At 45.9% G+C, this 23,921-nt stretch overlaps 2 protein-coding genes across 2 annotated transcripts; both read right to left on the minus strand.

Moving 5' to 3' along the window:
- Positions 1 to 483: 483 nt before the first annotated feature.
- TRIM29 (tripartite motif containing 29) lies at positions 484 to 23,921 on the minus strand. Its single transcript, XM_029572812.1, has 10 exons — positions 22,827 to 23,921; positions 20,369 to 20,464; positions 17,860 to 18,093; positions 17,098 to 17,287; positions 15,358 to 15,447; positions 13,238 to 13,321; positions 11,181 to 11,267; positions 6,311 to 6,400; positions 4,746 to 4,822; positions 484 to 3,944 (listed from the first exon to the last, which is right to left on the minus strand). Exons 1-10 carry the CDS (start codon positions 23,688 to 23,690, stop codon positions 3,882 to 3,884), a joined length of 1,875 nt encoding a protein of 624 aa, XP_029428672.1. The 5' UTR covers positions 23,691 to 23,921; the 3' UTR covers positions 484 to 3,881.
- LOC115073883 lies at positions 13,355 to 15,325 on the minus strand. The gene is made up of 2 exons (XM_029572813.1): positions 15,204 to 15,325; positions 13,355 to 15,152 (listed from the first exon to the last, which is right to left on the minus strand). The coding sequence occupies exons 1-2, from the start codon at positions 15,288 to 15,290 to the stop codon at positions 14,127 to 14,129; spliced, it is 1,113 nt and encodes a 370-aa protein (XP_029428673.1). The 5' UTR covers positions 15,291 to 15,325; the 3' UTR covers positions 13,355 to 14,126.

Raw genomic sequence — 23,921 nt, forward strand, 5'->3', positions numbered from 1 at the left:
GAGATGCCAAATAGAAATGCTGCCTAGGCTGAAAGGTTACTGAGCCACGATGTTACCGAGTTATGTTTAGAAACACATCAAGGTCATGTTGTCACTATAACTAGTTGCAGGCCCATAGATAGCGTCTGCATGTGAGAATGAATTTACATATAGCCATTTGGATTGTTTATAATAAATGGCCAATCATATAAATATTTTGACAAATTTAGGGGTTGGAAATGTATGAAGTGTAAATCCTATATAATGCCTTATTATCAGTTTTGGGGTTTTTTTTATTGCTGCCTTGCATGGCACTCTGTCCCTCTCTCTCCATAAGGTATGCCTTATTATATTATTTGTAGCATGTAATAAAAATAAGTTTTTCTCCACAGCTGTTGGCTCTAAGCATTTCTTGAACCACAACACCCTGGAACACCTGCAGTTTATCCCAGTAAGTTTTATCTAGTTAAAAACCTACCTGGATAAAGTCAGTACAGAGAGAAATTCAAGTCTTTCTTTCTTTCTTTATTTATTCAAGCGTTTATAGCCTGCTCCCTCCAGTCAACAGACTGTTCGGTGCGGATTACAACAATCAAAAAACATCAATCACATTTTAACTGGCAATTACACACAATAAAACACATTATTTTATTTATTCAGGGTTTATCCAGATAAGTTTGAACTTGGCTGGACGAATGGCTTCAAATATGGATCTCCTGGTGTTTTGTTTTTTTTTTTTTCAAGTTTAGTGGTGTGTTAGAGTGCCTGAATGCTGGGAGTGAATGAAAGAGTGCCGGCACTTATGTAACAAAGTAAATCCAGTGATAATTTTCTTTAAAAAAAATAAAAAAAGTGCCAGGTCAGGATAAACAGCAGTCTCCGCCTTCCTGTTTTCCCAGAAGGGAAAAGGAAGCGAGATCCAAAAGATTGCAGGTCAAAGAGCTGGTGTGACCTGGAAGAAAATCACCACTGGGTAGAACCCAGTAATGCCTCCCTGAGAGAGCAATTGTGAGAAAGAGGTAGGACTGGGTGGGTCTGGGAGGATGTGTGTGGAGATGTTTGTGCAGTAGGCAAGGACTGTCAACACGGATTTCCAGCTTACGTGACGTGCCGCAGAGACTGCGTGCTGTCTCTTTTTTAAAAAAAAGGGCCAGAAATTACTGCAAATGGATCTTTTCTTCAACATTTTTTTTCCTGAGCCATTCCAAATGAATTGGACAGAATGAAAAAGGGAGTCATGGCCCAGCTTCCAGAATTTTCTCTGGGAGGAAAAGAAAAACAAAAATTTTTTTATGCTTCCCCTAGGATATATTGGGAATCAGGCAGGGAAATGAGAGGCCAGACACAAACCGATGCCTGTCAGGGTTAGATGCCTCTGGCAGGCAAATAAAAAGCCGTTTATCTGGGGAGGGAAGCGAAATGACCTCTCAATGCTTGTCATGTCATTGTTCGGATGTCTCTGGACAAGTGGCCAACTATTAAAAAAAACCAAAACAATTATACATGAATTCACGGTCCTAGCGGTTGTTTCTTAGAGGATACTTCTGCATTCATGAGGCTATGCTGAGATTACTCCCTTTATCCTCGTACCATCCTCTCTTTCTCACTGTGAGTGACCTAAGTGAGGAAGGGAAGAGAATATTTATACCTCTATGAGTGTAACAGAGGAACAAACACCTAAAGCAAGCTAGTGGGTGAAATTGCTCATTTCCAATCATTACAACAGAGCACCTGAATAATTTAACGTCTAATATTCTGAGCAGCATCTGACATGATCTTCTGCACAGGGACTGTGTGTTCATGCTGAGCGGTTCATTACTCTATCCATAGGGTACAGTGCGAGGCTGGAGATGGGACAGTGCATTCATGATGTTTTCATTTTATCCCACTATTAGGCTGCTGGGTCTCTGCCAGCTATTTATGACTAATTATTCTGATCCTGCATCACAGAGATGATTTTGTGTTATTTCAATACCAGAAACGATTTTTGATTGCATTTTAATCACAGTAATAACTGTGATATTGCAGATAACGCAGTGTAAATACGATTGAAGTCGTTAGCCTACTTCCCTAAGAGGCAAACGTTTGTGATGCTGTACATGGGGGAAATTTATTCGCTTCTCTAAGAAGTATAATGTCATTTGTCATTAGGAAAAAAAAAAAATGCACCATTCACCTAGGAGAGGTGTTTATCCGCCAGATTGTGAGCCCTGCGACCCGACCATCCCAGGCCTCCCATTCCACACGGCTTAGAGCAACACCTAGAACCCTTCCCCTACAGCCACTGGCGGAAGCTGCAGTCTACGGGGCACTCAGTGTTCTGGCTGAAGCTGGACCCTTGTGAAATGGGAGGGAGAGGGGCATTCCCATGCAGGAAGCTAGGACACGAGCGTGGATGGTCCCATTATCATAGGGAGCTGGCCTTCGCAGGTGAGTGACTACTGGCCAAGCATGGCGCAGTGACACCGTTCACGCCTGTCTAAAGACAGCCCTGCGAGCATGGTTTACTTCACAGATGCACCAACAGCACTGACCACAGGAGGGGGGGGGGGGGGAGATGTTGAGAGAATATTCTTCGGAAACATGTTCTTAGCAAAGATTCGACTCTGCCAAGCAGAAAAGGAATTATGCAAACAGCCCTAAAGTGGCAGACGTCTTCCTGGAGCAAAAGGGAGGCGTTCCTGTTATTCACTTTTCAGGCTCAAACACTTATCCTGATTATGAGCAAACAGGGCTGGGCCTATTCTTTGGAATTCTACCAGGGACTTGTGACCTGGATTGGCCACCGTCAGAGACAGGATATGGGGCTTGATAGAGGTTTTTTATGTTCTTATGTAACATGGTTTTCCCTGGAGAGGTTTAAAGTACGCATGAAGAACCAAGACCAGCTGATTACAGCCAAAAAAAATAAAAATGTGTATATTGTTATTAGAAGCAATGACACCCAGTTACAACAAGCCGAGAAATGGTTACCATTCTATACCTTTCCTTCAAAATCCCCTCCTCCTTCCTCCCCACCCCCCCCAAAAAAAAAAAAATCCATGCATCTTAGGCAGCTAGCAGTGCAAAGCTCAGCAGGGGCAACAAGAGTAGTGGCAGGCAGATGCGCTCGTACAGGAGTTTCCAACGAGAGAAAGATGCACGGCCTCCGGCTCATGCAGGTACGCAGCAAAAAATAAAAAAATCATGAGACGCCAGACCGCGCTACCCAGTGCAGTGGGCCGGCTCTATGGCTCTGCTCTCTAGCGCCCATTGCTGAATGGAAGGCATCGGTTTGTTCCCACATTGAGCTTTCAGGTTTTTCTGACTCAGCGTTACGTATTAAAACAATCAAACAGGAATGGTCTAATAACCGTTTGCATGACATTACATCTAATTAAGTAGTAACTGGAGGTCCGGGCCTGCTCTTAATTCAGTCCTGGTTGGTACAGGCCCTGCCAAACAGCCCAAACGAAAATATTATCAATTTCTTTTCCAGAGCTAGCAGTGAAATTGCATATAAATTAATTTACTGTGTACAAAGATGGAGCATCCAATGTCTTATAGCAGCTGAATCGATTTTTCATATCCATGATTTGAAGAGGTGAGTTGAACTGAGGGAAGAAAACTGGAGGCCCCGTTGAAATTGCTGTGGAATTTTACTGGGGGAGAGAGAGAAAAAAAAATAAGGAGGCAGAATGGCCAATTCTGCAGGAGACTGGGAGGTCGGATGAAGGGAATCTGGGATGGCCTGAGAATATCCACGCATCGCTGCAGGGAGAATGGAGCCGCTGAATGCCTTCTTCCTTGTTCCTGCATCGTCCCCCAGAGAAAGAGCAGTGGATTGGTATTTCAAGACAGATCCAAGGAAAAAAAACTGGTCTTCTCTCCTCCCCATCATCCCTCGCTCCTCTTTGCTATTTTCACGGCGACTCGTTGGAGTTTGCCATTTTTCCTTTGTTGACATAAAAGGGACGTTGATGGGACTGCAAGAGATGAGTTACAGGTATTTGAATTGTGTCATGAAGATTTCTGTAAGAATAGCTAACACCTGAGCACTCATCTATAGATATCAAACTACATAACAGCAGCCCTACCTACCAAACCATATATATATATATATATATATATATATATATATATATATATATATATATTTATATATTTATATATATCTGACTAGAACCTACATAGAAAAGCATCTGCTCTCTGTCCTTTATCTCTACAATACCACATCTCCTTGCGTACACATCCAATCCTGCATCCCAAATGTGTGTACCTAATTCTGTATACAAATATAATTATGATTTTCCTTTAGTTAACTATGATTATAATTTTACCCACAGTTAATTCCTCCCCTTGCTCTTTTTTCTTCTCGCATTTGTATTATTATCCAATGTTCTATGATTTTTCTGTAAAGCCTGTTGCTACATTACGTTTTCTGTAAACCGATTAGATGTTCCAAACGATTATCGGTATATAAAAACTCTAAATAAATAAATGTATACACCCAACCCTGCATCTCAAAGGGCATATCAGCCCCCACATTCCAGCGGGTTTGTCTTCCCCTGTGCTCTCATGCGTGCACCCACCCCTATTACCTAAACACCAATATACACGATCCATGTATACTGGAATGTAGCGGAATATAAAAACATGAAAATAAATACATCCAGTGTTGCTGTAATGTGCAAACCATCTCAAATCCCAAACTCTTACTGGGATGAAAGAGTTGACCTTTCCTCTCATTGTATTACAATGTATGGGAACTCCTGGGTTTTACATACCAGCAAACTCTGCTTGGACGATTTCCACGTCTGTGGCTGGGGTTTGGGGGACTGCTGCCTGGTGAACATAGGATAAGCTGGGTGGAGAATAAGAACAGCTTTTCACTAAAACACTCCTCAGACATGAAGATCAACCAAATGGAAAAGTCTTGTGGGGGAAGAGGGGCGAAGGTCAGATTATCCGCTCTGGGTCCACGACGGCTCTTTTATGTATTTTGCCCACAGACTTTGCAGCTGGTTTTGCACAGAAGATATGCACACACTTTCTCTTTGAAATCTTTGTCACTTTTTGTGCAGGAAAAGTTTCTAGGGGAACTAATGTGCGAGGAGCTGAAAATGGAAGCGGCGCGCATTATTTTCCAAGTCTGCCTGAAACGCACCCCCCGGGAACACCTTCCCCTATATGCGGCTAAACGTTCCACAACGTGCGGCTTTTTAGTCCAGTTGAGGGGAGGGCAAAGTTCAGACAGACAATCTGCGTGCATGAATTGCTATTTACTCGTGTAAATGGCTTTGAAAACTATCATCCATGAGGGCAATTTTTCAAAAAAGGTATTTTCCCAGTAAATGGCCAGACTGAAAACTGCTCCTTCAAAAAACCACACCCCCATTCCATAGTGTCCAGAGAAAAGGAAGCATTTCCGTGACCACTCGTAGGTCAAGAGGGAGGAAACTAGCATGCACATATGTGATTTCCAAAAGTCCGCATGCTACCTTGACCCCACTCAGCTACAATTAACTTTTGATGCACATAATTTGCATCGGCCCATTGACAAAAAGCAACGGCATGGGTTGATTCCCTTTCAGAACTGCCTAAAATAGCCTGCAGACTTTGAACCCAGCACAACCTTTTGCAAATGATCCCATGCAGGTTTTTAGGGTTGTGGATCTAAAAATGAATACTTGGCCTTTGAACTGAATGGATCAGTCACAAAAATTAAAATACACTTACTCTCATCTCCCACTACATATACCATTTCTAAGCTGTATGGAAGACATAACTCTAATCCTAAAAACAGTCATCCAAAGGATATTGAATTCTTATGTTTTAAATTAAGACAATTAATACTCATCCAGGTCTGACTGTTGAACATGTGCCAGAGAGGGCCTGTCATAGGGGCATTAGGTGTTCAGAGTCCATATATGTTCCCACTCTCCAGATAAACACAAGACCTCTTTCTCTATATAGGGCAAGCCACCGCAGCAGAAAACTGTATTTGCTAAAAACAGGCGGTAGAACATTGCAGAATATAATCCTGGGCAATTTAATAGAGGGTGACAATGAACGAGAAGACTGTGGAGGAGTAGCCTAGTGGTCACAGCAGTGGGCTATGAACCAGGAAAGCCAGAGTTCAAATCCCACATCCTGCTCCTTGTGACCTTGGGCAAGTCACTTCACCCTGCATTGCCTCAGATACAGAAACTTAGATTGTGATCCCTCTGGGAAAAGAAAAATACCTACAGCACCTGAATGTAATCTGCTTTGAAGTGTCTGACAAGCAGAATATAAATGCATACTAATAAATAATAATAATAAGATGTGGATTGCAATACAAATGCCGTACCATTCATGTTAAAGAGGTTGCTGTCAGTCTTGGCTTGTTCTGGTGATGCTGGTCCCATAGAGGAGTATGAGTAGGAGAGTTGGCTGCTGGCTGTTGAAAAATGCATACATTGTCTTAGTACCTTTCTAAGCTTCCCAGCTGGGCAGCGCAGTCCCTGTATAAAACAATGCCCCAGTGAAGGACTGCTTTGAACACCCCCTTCCCATTCTGGTGTGCTTGCAGACTCACAGACTAACTCAAAAGGACAGTGTAGTGTTCCCCGCCCCCAGCTTGGTGCAGTTGCCATGCTTGCCCACCCCTGGAAGGGAACTGAAATTCTGCAGCTCAGGCAAGAGTGTGAGAGAATCCAAGTCTTATCACTTCCTGCTTGTCTGAACAGACATCAAGTAGGGCTCGGATGGTTGCAGACGGCAGGAGGTATCTGATTCATATCTCATCCCTGTAGTGCTAGCAACCTCAAGTCTTCTTATCTGGTGCGTTTTGTTACTTGTTTATTAAGCACTTTTTTTTATCAAAGTATTGTATAAATAGTACAATTTTTAGCTTCCTTGTCAACAAATGGGGAAATATTTGTTCTAGGCACTGCCGATTTAGTATGCACTACCAGCGGGAGCAGTCTATTGGGGCTGTACTAGCAGGAAGGTTTTGCAGAAAGTAATATTAACAGAGCTCTAGCAAATAATGTAACCAACAAAATTAATGTAGGTGCTTAAAGAGGGCAAAGAGTCTATAATCCTGCAAAACGAACAACGGAACAAACGCATCAGGCACCCCCAGATACAATGAACGCATTTATTTGGATATGAAACATTACAGACCAACGTTCTGGCTGTCAATTATAAAACAATCTTCAGAGTGAACAACCCTAGCACGATATTACCGTTTAAAGATCACTCGGAATCAAACAGTGCCCCCTGCTGTTTCCACCACTGCATGCATAAAGGAGCTCAAAGGCTGGTCTGTGATCACCAAATAAATGTATACAGTGAGCCTTGCTTTCTAGGATGTCTGTGCTGCCCTTCCTGGCCTTTCCAGAAATCCTGGTGGCCGCAAATATGGAGAACAAAAAAAAAGTCGCCGAGAACAGAGCTTCAGCTGTTTAAGTTTTACCACTAAACATTTCTCCCTTGTTTCAGGGTAAGTGGAACTGAAGTTTGAAGAAGAAACCCGCAAACCGGGCAAGAAACAGATCCTAACAGATGAAGTGTTGAAAGGGAAGAGGTTACCGAAGCCTGATATCATGAGCGACATTCATGGGGCCCAAACATTTAAAAGGAATGCCTTCAGATTGCTCAAAGCTATTGGCTCTGTTTGGCAGGTGTCACCGCACCACAGGCATGTGTAACAGGATCAGCCTTCACATATTCAGTGTTCACGGTTTCTTCCATGTTTGCTAAATAAGTCTTAGTCTCTCCTCGTCCTTGAACGGTTGCTATACCCATGAGTCTGTCCTTTCACCACCACACCTTCGTTTTCACCTACACAGTCAACAGTTCTTTTGTCCTGTATACGGATGAAATGCAAAGCTGATTCTTATCAAGCCACCTTTCCAAAACTGTCTCGCCCTGCTCTCGGTCTGTCCCAGGACTGTCTCAATCTGGATGAAGGACCATCTCGGGTTTACTTCAGGGCCGTTTAAAGCTCTCGCAGTCTGGATGAAAGCCTGTCTAGGACTGTCTCAGTCTGCATGAAGTGTCACCTAAATCTTGGTGAAGGGCCGGCTGGGAGTAGTCTGAAGGCTGTTTCTATCTGGATGAAGGGCTGTCTAAGGTCCTCTCAGGAAGTCTCAGACTAGATGGACCACTCCCCAACTTAACATAAATAGCAGTAACACAGAGATGTTTAATTTCCCACATTCCTCAGCTTGCCCTCTGTTATGTCCAAGTCAGATTTTCTTGGAAAGATCCATGCTGGTTTGGCATGGAGTCTGATAATAAACTCGCTCTCTTCCTGTGTCCTCTCTAGTTAAAACTTGCAGAGCCTCCATGCTGAAATGGAAAGCTTGGAGGAATCCAAGTTTTTCCATAATGGAATAAAACAAATCTCACAGACTATAATTATATATAAAAAAAATGTGATGACTTCACTCATTCGAAGTGCGTAACTTGCTCATTCATACTTTAGCACTGCTGCAAGTCGACTGTCAAAATTCCTTGGGAGCTGCTTTTCTAAACCTTCCTTTCATACCATCACAACCAGTTCAGAATTTTGCAGCCAGGCTCCTGTTCCACCCATTCTTTGTGAATTTTAATCAGCTAGTCTGTTCAGAGATCAGCCCTGGCCTACAGCCACCATGCAAATCAAAATTAAACTTAGAAGCCCGGCATTTGACTCCATTTTCAGGATGGCCCCTATGAGGTTGATTCACTTCTGCCTGGAACCCACACTTGCAGAATAGCTCCGGACACTGGAGTTTTCCCAAATACTCCTGTAGTCAAAGAGTTTATCACAGAAATTCTGGGTCAGGCAATTATTTATTTGGCATATCAGAAAAAAAAAAAAAGAAGTATGGGACACATTGGAGGGACAACCACCATAAACACGTCTCTAATGCCTTCCAGGCTGCTTCCGACCGAGATCACCAGGGCTTAGTCACTCACACACTTATGCCCGCCCCTCCCAAATATATCCACTCCTGCTTTTCTAGGGCAGACATTCTTTGGTTTCTCCACTGGATGGCCCAAGTGAAAGACTCGGGTACAGGAGTGGAGCAAATCATTAGCTACGCACCCCTTTGTTGTTGCTGCAGTGGAAGGCTTCAGCCTACTGAAGGGAAGTCTTAGTGAGCAGTCAAAGGAGAAGGAGCTGTCTCTTTCCTCTGTTTTCCATATTCCTGGTGGACCTGGCTATCCAGGATAGGAAGAGAGAAGACCTGCTGGTTCCAGTGTATGGACAGTGGCCACTGTGCAGGCTTTTTTTTTTCTTTTTGGAGAGTCTGTTTCAGGCCATTTTTGTGAGTTTAACCTTTCGATCTGGAAGGAAGATTTGCCTTCCACCCTTCCTGCCCAAGAGAGGAGAAGACGGGAGGTTCTCCCTGCTATTCTACAAAGGAACCTTCCTTCCAAAGGTCCTAGCAGATCTGCAAAGGAGAACTGTGAGTAAGAGTTGTCTTTTCTCTGGAGACCCCACCAGAGTCTGCACCCTGAGAAAAGAAAAGCTGAGAGGTTTGGATTGTCCAGCGAACAGCACCGCAGGTATTTTGGGGAAATGAATTCCACCCACATCTAGGAGAGCCCTGTCCCCTGAGACTTTTACTTTTCCAGCCCCCGGAGGGTGAACTATCTCTGGGACCCCAAATACCAGCAGACGCTCGCATAGATGAAGAGAGCAGGAATAAACGTCTCTGGTGCCAGTTCATTTCATCTGAAGATTTTCAGCGGTAAAGTTTTAAGTTCAGAATGTCCAGCCTGTTTGCTCTGGAAACCTACCCTTCCATTCGGGGTGGTACAGTCTGGGGGCTGGGACTGAGTGCGACCCTTGCCTTCCCCGATAGAACCAGGAGAGGAGCTGCACTAGTTATGGCATTACTAGGGGGTCTGACAATGTAAAATACTTTAGAAACATGCATCTGATTGTTGCTTTTCACCCCAATCTGTCCAATGTCAGCAAAGTGTTGGAGAGAGGATGTAAGTAAGGAAGGGCTGTGGCTGGAGTGTGGGCAAGCATTTTTGGCTTCTTGCATTTACAGCATGCTGACCTCATGCCCTAAGCGTGCTCTGTGTGCTTCCATCAGATAGCCCTGGTAAGTTTACAAAGGCATTAAATGAGGCTGATAATGCATTCTGGAGCTTAGGGAGGTTTTTGGCCCAAAAGACATCATTATACATTTGTTATTAGCCCATTGTCTGCTATTTGGCCTCCCGAGGCTGCTGTCTTCATTCTCAAAATACCATTTAAAATCTAACCCTCCCAAACAGTTATCCTTCATGGACTTCTTCCCAATGTTCCCGTAAGCTGAGTGAGGGACCATCAATGCCTTTCTCTCTGCCTGACACCGCACCGACCATTTCACAGTCTGATCCATGGGAGAGGGGGGGGGGGGGTGCTCTGGTCTGTGTCCGGTGCTAGGCAGCTCAAACTTTAAGGTGAGGATAAAGGGGTCGTCGGTCCCCCTGTAACATAAACGGCATTCCTTTCTGGCCTCAGGTGCCGTCCTCCCTCTGCTTTACTGCCTTCTCTCTCCCACAAACTTCCACAGCCCTCTGCCCTCAGCCCCTCACTCAACCTCTTCTGAAAATCATTAGAAGGGCAATTTTCAAACTGCCTGCCAAGGGTGCGCCAATTTTCAAAGAAAAAGTACGCAGGGTCTTTCTTTGAGAAATTTCCAGAGGAAAAAAGTGCCTCCAGGGATATTTGCACCTTTTTTTTCTCTACAGGTATTGTTTCCAGCCCAAATAACACACACAGTTTTGAAAATACAAAACTGTGTGCACATTGTTGCCTCCCCCAGACCTAATTCCACCCCGAGAAAGCTTCTAAGAAAACGTGGGTAAAAAGTGCAGGGGCTGTGGAACAGTACACTTACTTTTACCCACCTAAGGGGTGGTCAATTTTCAAAACAAATCCCTGGTTGCATGGCTTTTGAAAATACCCCTCAACAATTCAGCTGTAAGCTGCACATTGTTTGTTGCACTCATATTGTTTTCTAAATATGAAGGACTGGATTTGTTATTTGCTAATAATTCTAGAAGGGAAAAACTGCCGCACATGAGCACTGAAACAGAAATAGAAGGGTGGGAGCAAGAAGGGAAGGCAGGCAAATAATTCTTGGAAATTAGATAGCAGAAAAAAATGAGTTTTTCTCCCATTCTCTGTAAGTGAGGCCCAAAGTGAGAAGCCAGTGGAATAGAAAGGACAGCCCCCAGGATACCTTTCAGAGGATAGGCGGAGCTTCCTTGGCCAGCTGGTTCCTCCTGAGTCTGGAGAGAATGATCCCATATCCGGGTATTGTAAGTTCCTAGTGGAAAGAGGTGCAGAGCATCGTCACTAGGAGGCCGATGGACTGACCGGTAAAGTTCTTTGTCAAGAGGTTTTTCTCGTGATAATGGATCGTGTAAATGTTATGCAAATAAATTCACAGAGATTTTGTTTTTTTGCCAAGGTCTGCGTGAAATCATGGGCTTTTATCACAAAAAAAAAGTAACTAACATCTTGCTGAAGTGTCCGTGTGGACCTTTGCTATGGCAAAATCGCTAGTGAGCCGGCTGGCATAGTTGTCCAGCTCATTAGAGATTTTGCATAATTTTTTGAACAGTTTTACAGACAGAAAATTCTATTCCGACATATGGGAAACGCGATGCATAAAAATTTGCCAGCACAATTATGAGCGCTATTTGACCAGTTTCCGCAATGAATTTTGCTTTTGCAAAGCCATTCACACCTCAGTACATTGGCCTCTGGGTCTGCTTTAAGTTGAGCTCTGGGTTCAAGATGCTCTGTGCAGCATCCACAGGAGTGGCATAAGTTTTGTCTAAGCTAAAGTCACCCAACTGGTCCAGGGCCTGGACCTAAGTGTATTTGGGAATGGGATTTCTGTTCGTGCAAGTGGATTTTAAATATGTTAGGACGAGTTCCCGGAGGAAAAGTCCATAAACCATTATTAAAGTGGACTTGGGGAAATCCACTGCTTCACCCTGAGGTAAGCGGCTTGGAATCCGTCAATCCTTCGGGATCCTGCCAGGTACTTGTGACCCTGGATTGGCCCCAGCTGGAAACGGGATACTGGGCTTCGTGGGATACTCCTCCTCACAGGCCAATGCAATAAGATCATGTGTCCAAACTGGGCGCCCGTCTTTTTAACATGCCCTCAGCCACCTCTCCTGGGCACCTGATGCTATATTTCAATGAGCCGGTGCATTAAAAGGGAGAAATGGTGCGTCCCTAGCACCCAGGAGACATGGCTGTGCGCTTATTGCTATGGGCGCTCAAGAAATAGAAGCTTTTCTGAATGCACAATATACATGCACAACAGCAAGAGCGAAACTGGCCTGGAGCGTGCATATTGCTCGTCCAGAAATGTTTTTTTTGTAATCGATCCATTTCATTATTTCTTTAGTAGATCTACTGTTCTCTGTGGAGGAACCAAATTTGCTGGGTTAAAAAGTGTACATTGGGTGCCCAGGGAATTTCTGCATCGTGGAGGAAATGGCTTAATAGCCTCATCTACGTGGAATTTATATGTGATGAGTGCTACTGGCTACGCATTTGCTTGGACGTGCATTTTGGATGCGCTAATCCCCTCATCGCGTCGGGTGTTATGCTAGCGCGTCCAACCGCACCTGAACCTGTGCGCTGGGTTAAGCGCACTTTATTGCAGCGGCCCCTCAGTGGGGGGTCAGTGACTCTGATGATCCAGAAAGAGGGGTCCTTGCTACTGATATTCACACCCCCTTGACTTTGTTCTCCTTCCAAACCCTTTGAAGCAATATCATGCAGGAGGACATGGGCCCCAGCCGTTGGACCTCTATTTAACACTTAAAATTATCAACAGCTTATGCCAAGTTCAGGGTGACTTATCAGCTTGGAAAACTGTCCCACATACCTGCAGGGATCTGCATCCCTCCCCTGACACCCCCGCAGCCCTGACCTACCCCCCGAATGGGGATTGTGGAATTAGGTGCTTACTTTTGCCTGCATACGGGGAGAGGCAATCTTCAGATGTCCGATTTACAGAGGTGAAACCTTTCTTACCTGTGCAAATCGCTCTGAAAATTGCCCTTCGTATTAGTGCCACAGATTTTTAGTTTGCAAATAAAACCAATACCTGTCCCGTGTTTAACATGCAAAGCCATGCACCTGTAATAATGAGCCACCCTGTGACGATTGCCTAGCACTGGGCTCCAGCCTGGCTGCTGACCTCATACGATTCTCCTGGTCTGTAACAAAGCTTTTCTCTCTGGTGAGAACGTGAGCAAGTGCACTTCATACCTTTTGTGCCATAGAGACCGCTAAGACTCTGTGTGCTGTCCATCATTGGCCGACCTGAAGTTTGATATGAAGTCCTGTTAGCACCTGGGAAGAAAGATGGCATTTTGCACAACTGAGTTTATTGCACTCTTTTTTTTTTAATAGCAAGCCCTAACCTTTCTGGCTCGGCTGCAAGAGAAATCAGCCTCCATCCATCCACAGTCATAGAAGCAAGGAAATCCAGCTCAGCAACACAGGCAGTCATTTCCCACTCCTCTGCGTTCCAGCACCCAGGTTATCACCACCTGGGTATCATCTCCCACTCCTCTGCGTTCCAGCACCCAGGTTATCACCACCTGGGTATCATCTCCCACTCCTCTAGATTCCAGCACCCAGGTTATCATCACCTGGGTATCATCTCCCACTCCTCTAGATTCCAGCACCCAGGTTATCACCACCTGGGTATCATCTCCCACTCCTCTGCGTTCCAGCACCCAGGTTATCACCACCTGGGTATCATCTCCCACTCCTCTGCATTCCAGCACCCAGGTTATCATCACCTGGGTATCATCTCCCACTCCTCTGCATTCCAGCACCCAGGTTATCACCACCTGGGTATCATCTCCCACTCCTCTAGATTCCAGCACCCAGGTTATCACCACCTGGGTATCATCTCCCACTCCTCTGCATTCCAGCACCCAGGTTATCATCACCTGGGTTTCATCTCCCACTCCTCTGCGTTCCAGCACCCAGGTTATCACCACCTGGGTTTCATCTCCCACTCCTCTGCATTCCAGCACCCAGGTTATCATCACCTGGGTATCATCTCCCACTCCTCTGCATTCCAGCACCCAGGTTATCATCACCTGGGTATCATCTCCCACTCCTCTGCATTCCAGCACCCAGGTTATCACCACCTGGGTATCATCTCCCACTCCTCTAGATTCCAGACCCAGGTTATCATCACCTGGGTATCATCTCCCACTCCTCTAGATTCCAGCACCCAGGTTATCATCACCTGGGTTTCATCTCCCACTCCTCTAGATTCCAGCACCCAGGTTATCACCACCTGGGTATCATCTCCCACTCCTCTAGATTCCAGCACCCAGGTTATCACCACCTGGGTATCATCTCCCACTCCTCTAGATTCCAGCACCCAGGTTATCATCACCTGGGTTTCATCTCCCACTCCTCTAGATTCCAGCACCCAGGTTATCATCACCTGGGTTTCATCTCCCACTCCTCTAGATTCCAGCACCCAGGTTATCACCACCTGGGTATCATCTCCCACTCCTCTAGATTCCAGCACCCAGGTTATCATCACCTGGGTTTCATCTCCCACTCCTCTAGATTCCAGCACCCAGGTTATCATCACCTGGGTTTCATCTCCCACTCCTCTAGATTCCAGCACCCAGGTTATCACCACCTGGGTATCATCTCCCACTCCTCTAGATTCCAGCACCCAGGTTATCATCACCTGGGTTTCATCTCCCACTCCTCTAGATTCCAGCACCCAGGTTATCATCACCTGGGTTTCATCTCCCACTCCTCTAGATTCCAGCACCCAGGTTATCACCACCTGGGTATCATCTCCCACTCCTCTAGATTCCAGCACCCAGGTTATCATCACCTGGGTTTCATCTCCCACTCCTCTAGATTCCAGCACCCAGGTTATCACCACCTGGGTATCATCTCCCACTCCTCTAGATTCCAGCACCCAGGTTATCATCACCTGGGTTTCATCTCCCACTCCTCTAGATTCCAGCACCCAGGTTATCATCACCTGGGTTTCATCTCCCACTCCTCTAGATTCCAGCACCCAGGTTATCACCACCTGGGTTTCATCTCCCACTCCTCTAGATTCCAGCACCCAGGTTATCACCACCTGGGTATCATCTCCCACTCCTCTAGATTCCAGCACCCAGGTTATCATCACCTGGGTATCATCTCCCACTCCTCTAGATTCCAGCACCCAGGTTATCATCACCTGGGTTTCATCTCCCACTCCTCTAGATTCCAGCACCCACCTCTCACGCCCCCTGATTCCAGCACAGCAGGGGCAGGTTTGAGACATTTAGAGGAGACGGACAGGAAGAGGAGGGGGTGCATCCAACCTACTGAGACAGAAGTAACTTTCATACCTTTCCCAGACAGAAGAGAACTAAACCTTCTGAAGCTGTCTGGCTGGTTCCATTCGGAAGCGTAATCTTTCATCATAAATCGGTTTTCAGCTGTGGTGTGAAGAAAGAGAAGGATCAGGGAAGCTGAACGCTAAAGCAATTACATGAGGCAGTAGAGAAAGACAAGTGTTTAAGCTCAGGATAGAAGATTTCAACCCTTCTTCCTTTCCCCATAGATTGAATCACTGACATAATGTGAAAAGAAGGAACCATACATACAGGGGGGGGGCACAAAGAGAAATGAAAAATGATTAGGGATTAAATGATCATGAATGCAGAGGATGCAGCCCCCAGTACCACAATGGAGCTAGGAACCTTCTGATCTGACATTAGTAGCTCTGCCTATTGGCTAGGAATCAACCTCTCTTATCTTTGATCTGCAGATTTCATGGTTCACCCCCTCACCAGTAGCGAGAGCTGTTTGCAACAAACTTGAAGGAAAAGATTGCAAGGAAATAAATTCACCCATTGCACATACGGGCAAAACTCACCTAATGCTCACCCCAGCAAAACCCTTGCCACACACATCTCAGCAAACACACCCATCGTACATCTTGGCAAACACACCTAATGCGCATCAGGGCAAAATCCACCCATTGCACACCCTGGCAAAGAGATCCAGCACTCACCTGGGCAAAAGCTACCCATCACACATTTTGGCAACCATACCTACCACATATCCGGGCAAGCACATTCAACACACTTCTTGACAAAACCCACCTACTGCACACCTTAATGACGACAACCAACACATGTTTAATCAAAACCCACCCATCACACATCTGGGCAAACCAGGTCTGGCAGAAGAGTATTTGGCGCCCTCGGCAAACCTTCAGTCCTACTCCTCCCACCTAGTGGCAGTAGCTCCAGCACTGTGCTTTGGCAGTATTGGTTCTCCCCTTCTGGGCCTTTTTCTGGTGGGATTTTGTCAGCCCCAAAAGTATGACACTCCAGGTGACCGCCTCGTTTGCCTAATGGAAGCACAGGCGGGGGGGGGGGGGGGGGGGGGGGGCAAACCCACCCATCACACCTCTCTATAAACACAGACATAAATACAATTACCATGGAGCAGCATATCTTTAGGAACGGTCTAATCCAGTCCTGGTTTTCCACCCTGTGCATGCATCGATTTGTATTTCCAGTTTCTGGAACTGCAAACCATGCACACAATGAGAATCAATCCAGCTTCTCTGTGCAGACATGGAGCCATATGGTAATCCTACACAAGCATCGTATATCTCAGTTTATAGTTCAGGGCATGGAATGCAAAACTACTGAAATGCTATAACCCTCCAGAGCCCAATCACCCACGGAGTCTGTCAGTTCATTATTTAAAGCAGTATCTCATATATAGAACTTTTCTTAGAAGTGGAAGCTCTAGGTGCCTCAGGAATTAAGCCAGAGAAAGTGAATTTAATTTGCACCATACGCAGAAAGTCCAGCTAAGCAAATTAGATCATGCTGTAACCTCATAAAGAAGTTGTATATGTTCGCCAATTCAGTTTGCAAATTCTGTATGAAGGTCTGGAGGGAGTGCCAGTCTATTCCCCTCTCCATCCCCTCACTCCCTATTTAAGCCCTGCAGCTCTTATCTTTGTGGGTTGGGCATTCTCTCTCAATTCTCTGGGGCTGAGATTTAGGAAGAGTAGGAAATGGAAGTGCGTGATTTTTAAGGTTGGGACAGCAATGGCTGTTGCATACCATTAGCCCTCTCAACAATATTCCTGCTGAAGTCATTCCTGCAGACTTTCTCCACGTGTTTCTTGCAAAGTCCTGCCAGATCATCCCTGAGGCTCATCATAGCTTGGGTCAGCTTCTCGCCCTCCAGCGTAACAGTGTAGCTTGGGAGGGGAGGGAGAATAGGAGCATTTCTGATCACTTCCTGAAATTCCTGCAGGAAATAATTTGCAAAAGTTAAAAAACTGTTTTCATTTCATCCGGTTAAATCCCTGGGACTGGAGTCAATAAACAGTTACTAGCCAAGCAGCCTTGGGAAAGCCACTGCTTACACCTGGGAGTGAGACACAAGAAACACATCAATTATTGGGGATCGGCCGGGTACTAGTGACCCGACCTGGCCATTGTCTGAGACAGGATGCTGGGCTCAATGGACCTTGGGCTGACCCAGCATGGCACTTCTTAAGTATTACATGCAGTACTTTTCAGAATCTGAGACAGAGCTCATGAATTGTACTTAATAATTTTAAAAACTAAAGCCGGATCTTGAGCTTATATCCACTAATCTTAGGTCTGACTCTCCAAACTCCACCCAGTTCCTCTAGGCACTACCATTAATGACCCACTCCACTCATTACCCTACATTTCCTTTGTCTGGGCAGGCCCTTCATGCAGTGGCTTGGGCAAAGTTCTGCTTCCACTGAGCCCTGCGTGGACTGTGGCTCTGAATGACTGGTGACTTCAGGGGGGAGGGGGCCCCTCCCCCACAGGACGGCGTGGCATTACCTGCAGGAAGAGCACGGCATCGGTAGTGTGCAGCAGCTTATCTCCATCTTGCTGCCGGTCCTGCAGCTCTTCCCGTCTCCCCTGCAGATCCTTCAGGGCTTGCTCGACCTGCTCCATGGCTGCTCGCTCCTTCTGCTCTAAGCCCATCTTCACCTCATCTCGCTGTCGCTGCAGCTCATTTATTATGTCTTTGAAGGCACTGTCCACAGCTGCCTTCTGGTTAGTTGTGTAGTTCTGTGGAAGGGATGATGGTGGAAGAGTATAGAATAAGCCCAGAGGATCCCTAGTGGCAAAAGGATGCACTGGGGTAACCTGCACAGAGCAGCAGTTCAACCCAAAACAGCAGTGGGATGACCGCATTGTGGCAGGCCATGATTGTAACTGATTTGGGGCATACGTGGGACACATGAGGGAGTTGACAGGTTGCCCTTTATCTGCCCTCTTTTACTAGAAAGCCGATGTAAATAAGCTGTGCACATGGGTTCCTGCACAATTGTGTGCACCTTTTTTTTATGTGCACAGCCTTACTCCAGATTTAACAGAGTTTAGTGCACAAAACAGCCCTCCTCCATGCAAATCCCAGGTTAATCGAGGCAATAGCTATTACTCCTCAGAGCAGAGAAGTGCATAGGCTTACACTGCAAAATGTAACTCCTGGTCAGAGGTGGAGTAAAGTTTCTGGGGCCAGCGTCAGTCTATAAAGATGAACCTGGATTTATGTGCAATGCTTTCTGTGCAGCAAACAGTTTATGAGCATAAATCATGTTTTGTGCACACATTTTTGGCCTGGCATGCTTTTTATTTTTATTACACTCCCACTGCATTAGCGTGTGAGTAAAGAAAATGCCTGCTGAGGTTCGGCACACGTCTTACGACATGATATGATCTGATACTATGCAGCTGGGATCAGCAGCAGGATCTCGAATGAATCAGAAACAATTATTTTATAAGGCTATTTAATTTACATTTCAAGGTTTTAGATTCTGAGGTGTGTGTCATGTTGGTTGCTAAAACTTTGCAGGTTGTATGGGATTCAACAAGAGGATTTGCTACATTAAATTAAATAATGGGTGGGTTTTCTAGAGAGATATTCACTGAATGAAATAAAGCAAATAAAAACTACAGTTGGAGTATATACTAGTGCAATATCTTAACTCTTTTATTACATTTAATGCTCTGGAGATTTATTTGGATCTATCTTTACAAATATTCACAAATAAAAAAAAAACCAAAACCCCAAAACATAATGTGCCACGTTTCCCGATGCCTAGCTTCTGATAGCCCACCTTCCCCTTTTAGGCTTAACAGGAGCCATTTTGAATAGCCCACATTCTGCTCAGTGTGCATGGGGCACTATTTCCCTCTGAACAGCAGCAGCCAGGAATCGTGTGCCAAAAGCGCCCGCATTCTTCCCGCCTGCTATCTGTGCGGCTGGCCAAGTTGGTGTGAGCACAGCGCACCTGCCCTTTTTCAACCTGCGACTCAAACAAGCCCACGGGAGCGCCACTTCTTACGGTGGCCACAAGTGCACGCAACTATAGAAGCCAAAACATAATTTTAGCCCGGCAGAAGGCGGCAAGTTTTGGACAGGCCACTTTATCTGGGCAACTGGCTTTGAACATTGCCCTCAAAGAGATTGGGCAATCCGAACGCCCCTTGGGCATGTTGAGACATGTAATTTTTGGTTGAAAACCAGGGACAGTTTGGTTGTCTCTTCCAGAAGAGGCCTGGGAGGACATTTGCTCTTCCATGCCCCACCAGTATGGTCCATACGACTATATCCAAGGAGCGCCATTTTGCAACCTTGACTCACACCCACCTCCCCAGCTCTGAATGGGAACCTGCTGCATCTTTCCTGGATGTTAAGACACCATCTGCTCTGCTGGAACATTTGCAAAGTTTGCACTGAGGGGGCAATTTTTACCGCAATTTGTATGTACGAAGGGCTTATTACCCTATTCATCGCTTTCCCTCAATAAGGGCCTGATTTCAAAAAGCATTTACTTGAATAAAACTCGGTTTTACTCCAGTAAGTGCACTTTAATCGAGTAAATGGCTTTTGAAAATTGCCACGATAGTAGGTTACATTTACGCACGTAACTCCTTTGAAAATTAACTCCAATGGCTAAGAGTCAGCGCAGTATTCCACAACGCGCATGCTATCAGCCACGTTCAGAGGAGGCGTACCCAAGGGTCGGGCTGAGGAAAAGTGTGCACATAGATGGCGTTTTCAAATCTTTTCGTGCGCTTTGCCAGCAAAATTTTGCCCGTGTCAAAAAACAGGTGCACGCGACGGTGCGCACTTTGTGCTCCCATGGCAAATTTCAAAGCCAAAGGATGCCCGTGGATAAAAAAAGGGGGAAAAAAAAAAAAAGGTAACAAAAAACTGCTCCCTGAATGTTTTGGCTTAAAAGGAGAGACTCAGCAGGGAACCCTGAGAAGTGAGAGAAGAAGGAACTGAAAGACAGGAAGGAGTAAGAGAAAAGAGGGGATTGGAGTTTGTTCTCACCCTGATGCGATCCTTTTCTTTCTGCCACTTCTCCATTTCATCTCCCACGTTCATAATCTCCAGGTGCAGCTGCTCTTGCCGCTCGGACAGCTCTGCCTTTCACAGGAGAAGAAGAGATGGGGAATTTACCTGCACAGCCTGCTCCATTGAGTCCCAGAGTACCAGGAGCCCGCTCAGGGCCTATTTTTTAATGCTCTTGTCAGCAGCAGACATCACCTGCCAGCCTGCTGCCTTACCCCCCCCCCCCTCCCTCTCTCCCTCCAGGTGCATGCACTGCAGGGAGAAGAGGCACCCTCCCGCCGCCGACATGTGCAAAACTGTCTCCTCTTGGCGCGGTGGGCGGCGTTACGAATGAGGTCGTTGTCTTCTTTGATCCTATCGTGGTAGTTAGCTGGAGGCGAAAGCCCTGTGTGAGCGCTGCTGCACAGGCACAGCCCAGGGTGTGTCTCCAACAATCACAGATTTAATATTACCGAGGAATGACATTCAACTCTTGGAACAGGGGAGACACCCTCACCTGGGCTGTGTTCAAACAAGAAAGCAGAATCGTTTTCATTTTACTTTTTTTTTTTTCTTGGCCCAGCAGCCTGCCTCAATTTCTTCCTATCCTTATGGCTACCTGGGGTAGTTCCCCATTTTTAAGGAGGGCCTTTGTCTGGGACTTAAACCCAAGTTTACAGGACATTCACTAAAGTCCTGTACTGGGCCATTGGGCTGGCACGTTTACTTTTTAGTTCTTTTAATTACTCAACTGAACCAGCTTCTGGCAGGTTGGAAAGGCTTTACCAGTTGGATGGACAAGTTGTCCAACAGCATTAAAGCGCAGGCCATGGGAATTTTTTAAGCCCGAACCAGACCCCTGTAGGTTCGGTAAATGTCTATTCTACTGTTTGGGTCATTATTTTGGTTTTAGGTCACAAATATCAGGCTTGTTACTTGTTTGTGTGATCCCATCACAGAATCCAGACTGTAATACAGCATAGGCATTCAGATCAAATTTCTTGTATGTATCCAGTCTGAACTGGCAGCTGGAGATCTGTACAAACAAGAAAGCTCTTGTTTAAACAGCTACACGTCAAACCAACCACTGTGGAATGGGAATAACTTTGTTCACTGCATGGTGATCATTCTTAACAACAAGACAACGCGCAAAATGAGCAGCGCTTCAGCAGTGTGTATTATTGCTAGTTAGGACCCTCCGTAAGAGCTGCTCCTAATGCTGCCCCACTAATGCAAAGTAGGCCTGCAGCTGGTTGCACCCCTTTCCCAGCAGCACCCAGTTTAATACCATTTGGGAGGGGAAAAACTAGCAGTCACCAAACAGGAAAGAGACCTGGGTGTCATCATCTCTGATGATCTCAAGCTAGCCAGACAGTGTTACAAAGCCAATATTATGACTGGGTGCATAAGAGAGGTACCACAAGGGTGCCAAACTGGCCTGGTTTTCAGGATTCCCCTAATGAATATGCATGAGATATAGTTCCATACAAGTGCATGCAATTACATCTCATTCAGAGACATCAGATACAGCCTGAAAGCCAGGTTTGCAGCCTTTGAGGTCTATAGTTTGAAACCCCTGCCCTAGAAGAAAGAATGAAATTATTTTTACCTCTGCACAGGTCTCTAGCAAGACCCCCACCTTCAGAACTGTAGTCAGTTCTGGAGACCACATCTACAAAAAGTCAGTCAGAAGGTAGGGATGTGCTTTCGTTTTTAAACGGCATTGCCCATTTCGTTTCATATTGTTTTTAAACTGAAGCAATAAAAAAAATTCACAAAGGTTCACGTTTTTTACATTTCCGTTGAGTGTGCACTATTACAATTCAAATAGTGTGCATTAAATCAAATTGTGCATTAAATCAAAATGGAGCACAGTAAACAAAAAATAAAAAAACAATAGAAAATCTAACAAAAACAAAGCAAAAAGGGGCGGGGGAGGAAAACCACAATGAAACTAAAAGAAAATTGTTTATGGATGCCCTCCCCTATTAAAAGGCGGCAGCAGTTCAAGTGCAGGGGGCAGATACTGAAGGCTAAAGAAAGGGGAAATATGATAAACATTGAAATATCTAGCAAGCACCAGAAGGAAGCATTTTCCATAGCGTTAAAAGCTCATATGAAGCTGAAGGAAAGAGGGTGGCTCAAAAAACCTTTCCTCCATCGAGAAGGCAGTGACCCTGGGACAGACTTCCAATGGAGCTTATTATAGAAGCCAGAACCGTAGGATCTGCGTGCAGTGGGCAAGCACAACCGGGCAGACTTATTACCTTCTCCTGTGCTTTTATGTTTCTAATGTTAACAGGGACTGCAAATGGGTGAGCTTCCCTCCCAACAGTGCCTTTCCTCTACCAGATTAGACCTTTCAGGGCTGTACAGCTACGTCTAAATGCCGCCTCATTACATGTACAACGTGCTGGAAATGACCCAGAGCCGGGGGTCAGCGGGGCTTGGGACTCACCTCTTTGATGTATTTCTCGGCCTCCACAGTGACGGTGCTATGGTTCTTGTGTTCCTGAAACATGCAAAGATAGCAGATGCAGCTCTGGTCCGTCTGGCAGAACAGCTCCATGGTCTTGAAATGAAGCTGGCACTTCCTTGCCTCAAAGTCTCTGATGGGATCCAGCAACTTGTGGTCTCGAAAAGCAGCTCCCTCCAGATGGGGCTTCAAGTGGATGTCACAGAACGATGTCTGACAGACGAGGCACGACTTCACAGCTTTCTTCTTGCCATCAATGCAGGAGTCACACAGAACATCCTCTGAAACCATCTGGGGTCTTGGAGAACCTCCTGACTCCAGGGTAAAGCGATTTGCTTTCGTGGTATCAACAGGCTCCAGGACCGGACGGTTAGTGAGCTTGGTACCCCCTGGCTCCAGGATAGAGAGGCCTTTTACCTTTCCATCTCCTGGCTCTATCCTGGAAGGGGTTGCTGTCTTAAAACTCCCCGTCTCGATATTGAAACGGTTCATTTTCTTTAAGTCTCCTGTTTCTATACCAGGGCGGAGCGGCCTCTTCGCATCTATGTCCAGAGTAAATCGGTTCAACTTGCCATCCTCTGACTCTGACCTAGAGACACTTCTTCTGGTCGCCTCTTGAGGCTCGTTGGTAACGTGCTGGACCTTCACGTCCCCCGACTCCAAAGATGCGCTCTCTGAATTCTCGTGCCCTGCTTCAGGACCAGAGCCATTCACCTCTCCTGACTCTTTGCTAGAACCATTGGCTAACTTCCCATCCTCTGGCTCAGTTACAACACAGTTTGGTGTCTTCGTTGCCTCTGGTTCTGTGGGAGCCCCAATTGCTGTCTTCACATCTCCTGCCTCCATCCTGCAATAGTCTAAGCACACGGTTTTCTCTCTGTAATCTCTCTCTTATGGCTATAGCCTTCCGTGCGCTGCTGTGGGTGGTAGAGCTCCTCTGGCTGTAGGGAACCTTCTCAGTTGCTTCCTCGGCGTGAATGAAGGCAAGAGTCCCGGAGAAAATCCAGCTCAGCTGCGCCCTGCAGGGATTTTAGGGAGGACACCTGGTTAACTCCTGGTAGTGAAAACTGCAGCGAC

The sequence above is a fragment of the Rhinatrema bivittatum genome, chromosome 12 (assembly GCF_901001135.1).
Source record: "Rhinatrema bivittatum chromosome 12, aRhiBiv1.1, whole genome shotgun sequence".
In the NCBI taxonomy this organism is placed as follows: domain Eukaryota; kingdom Metazoa; phylum Chordata; class Amphibia; order Gymnophiona; family Rhinatrematidae; genus Rhinatrema; species Rhinatrema bivittatum.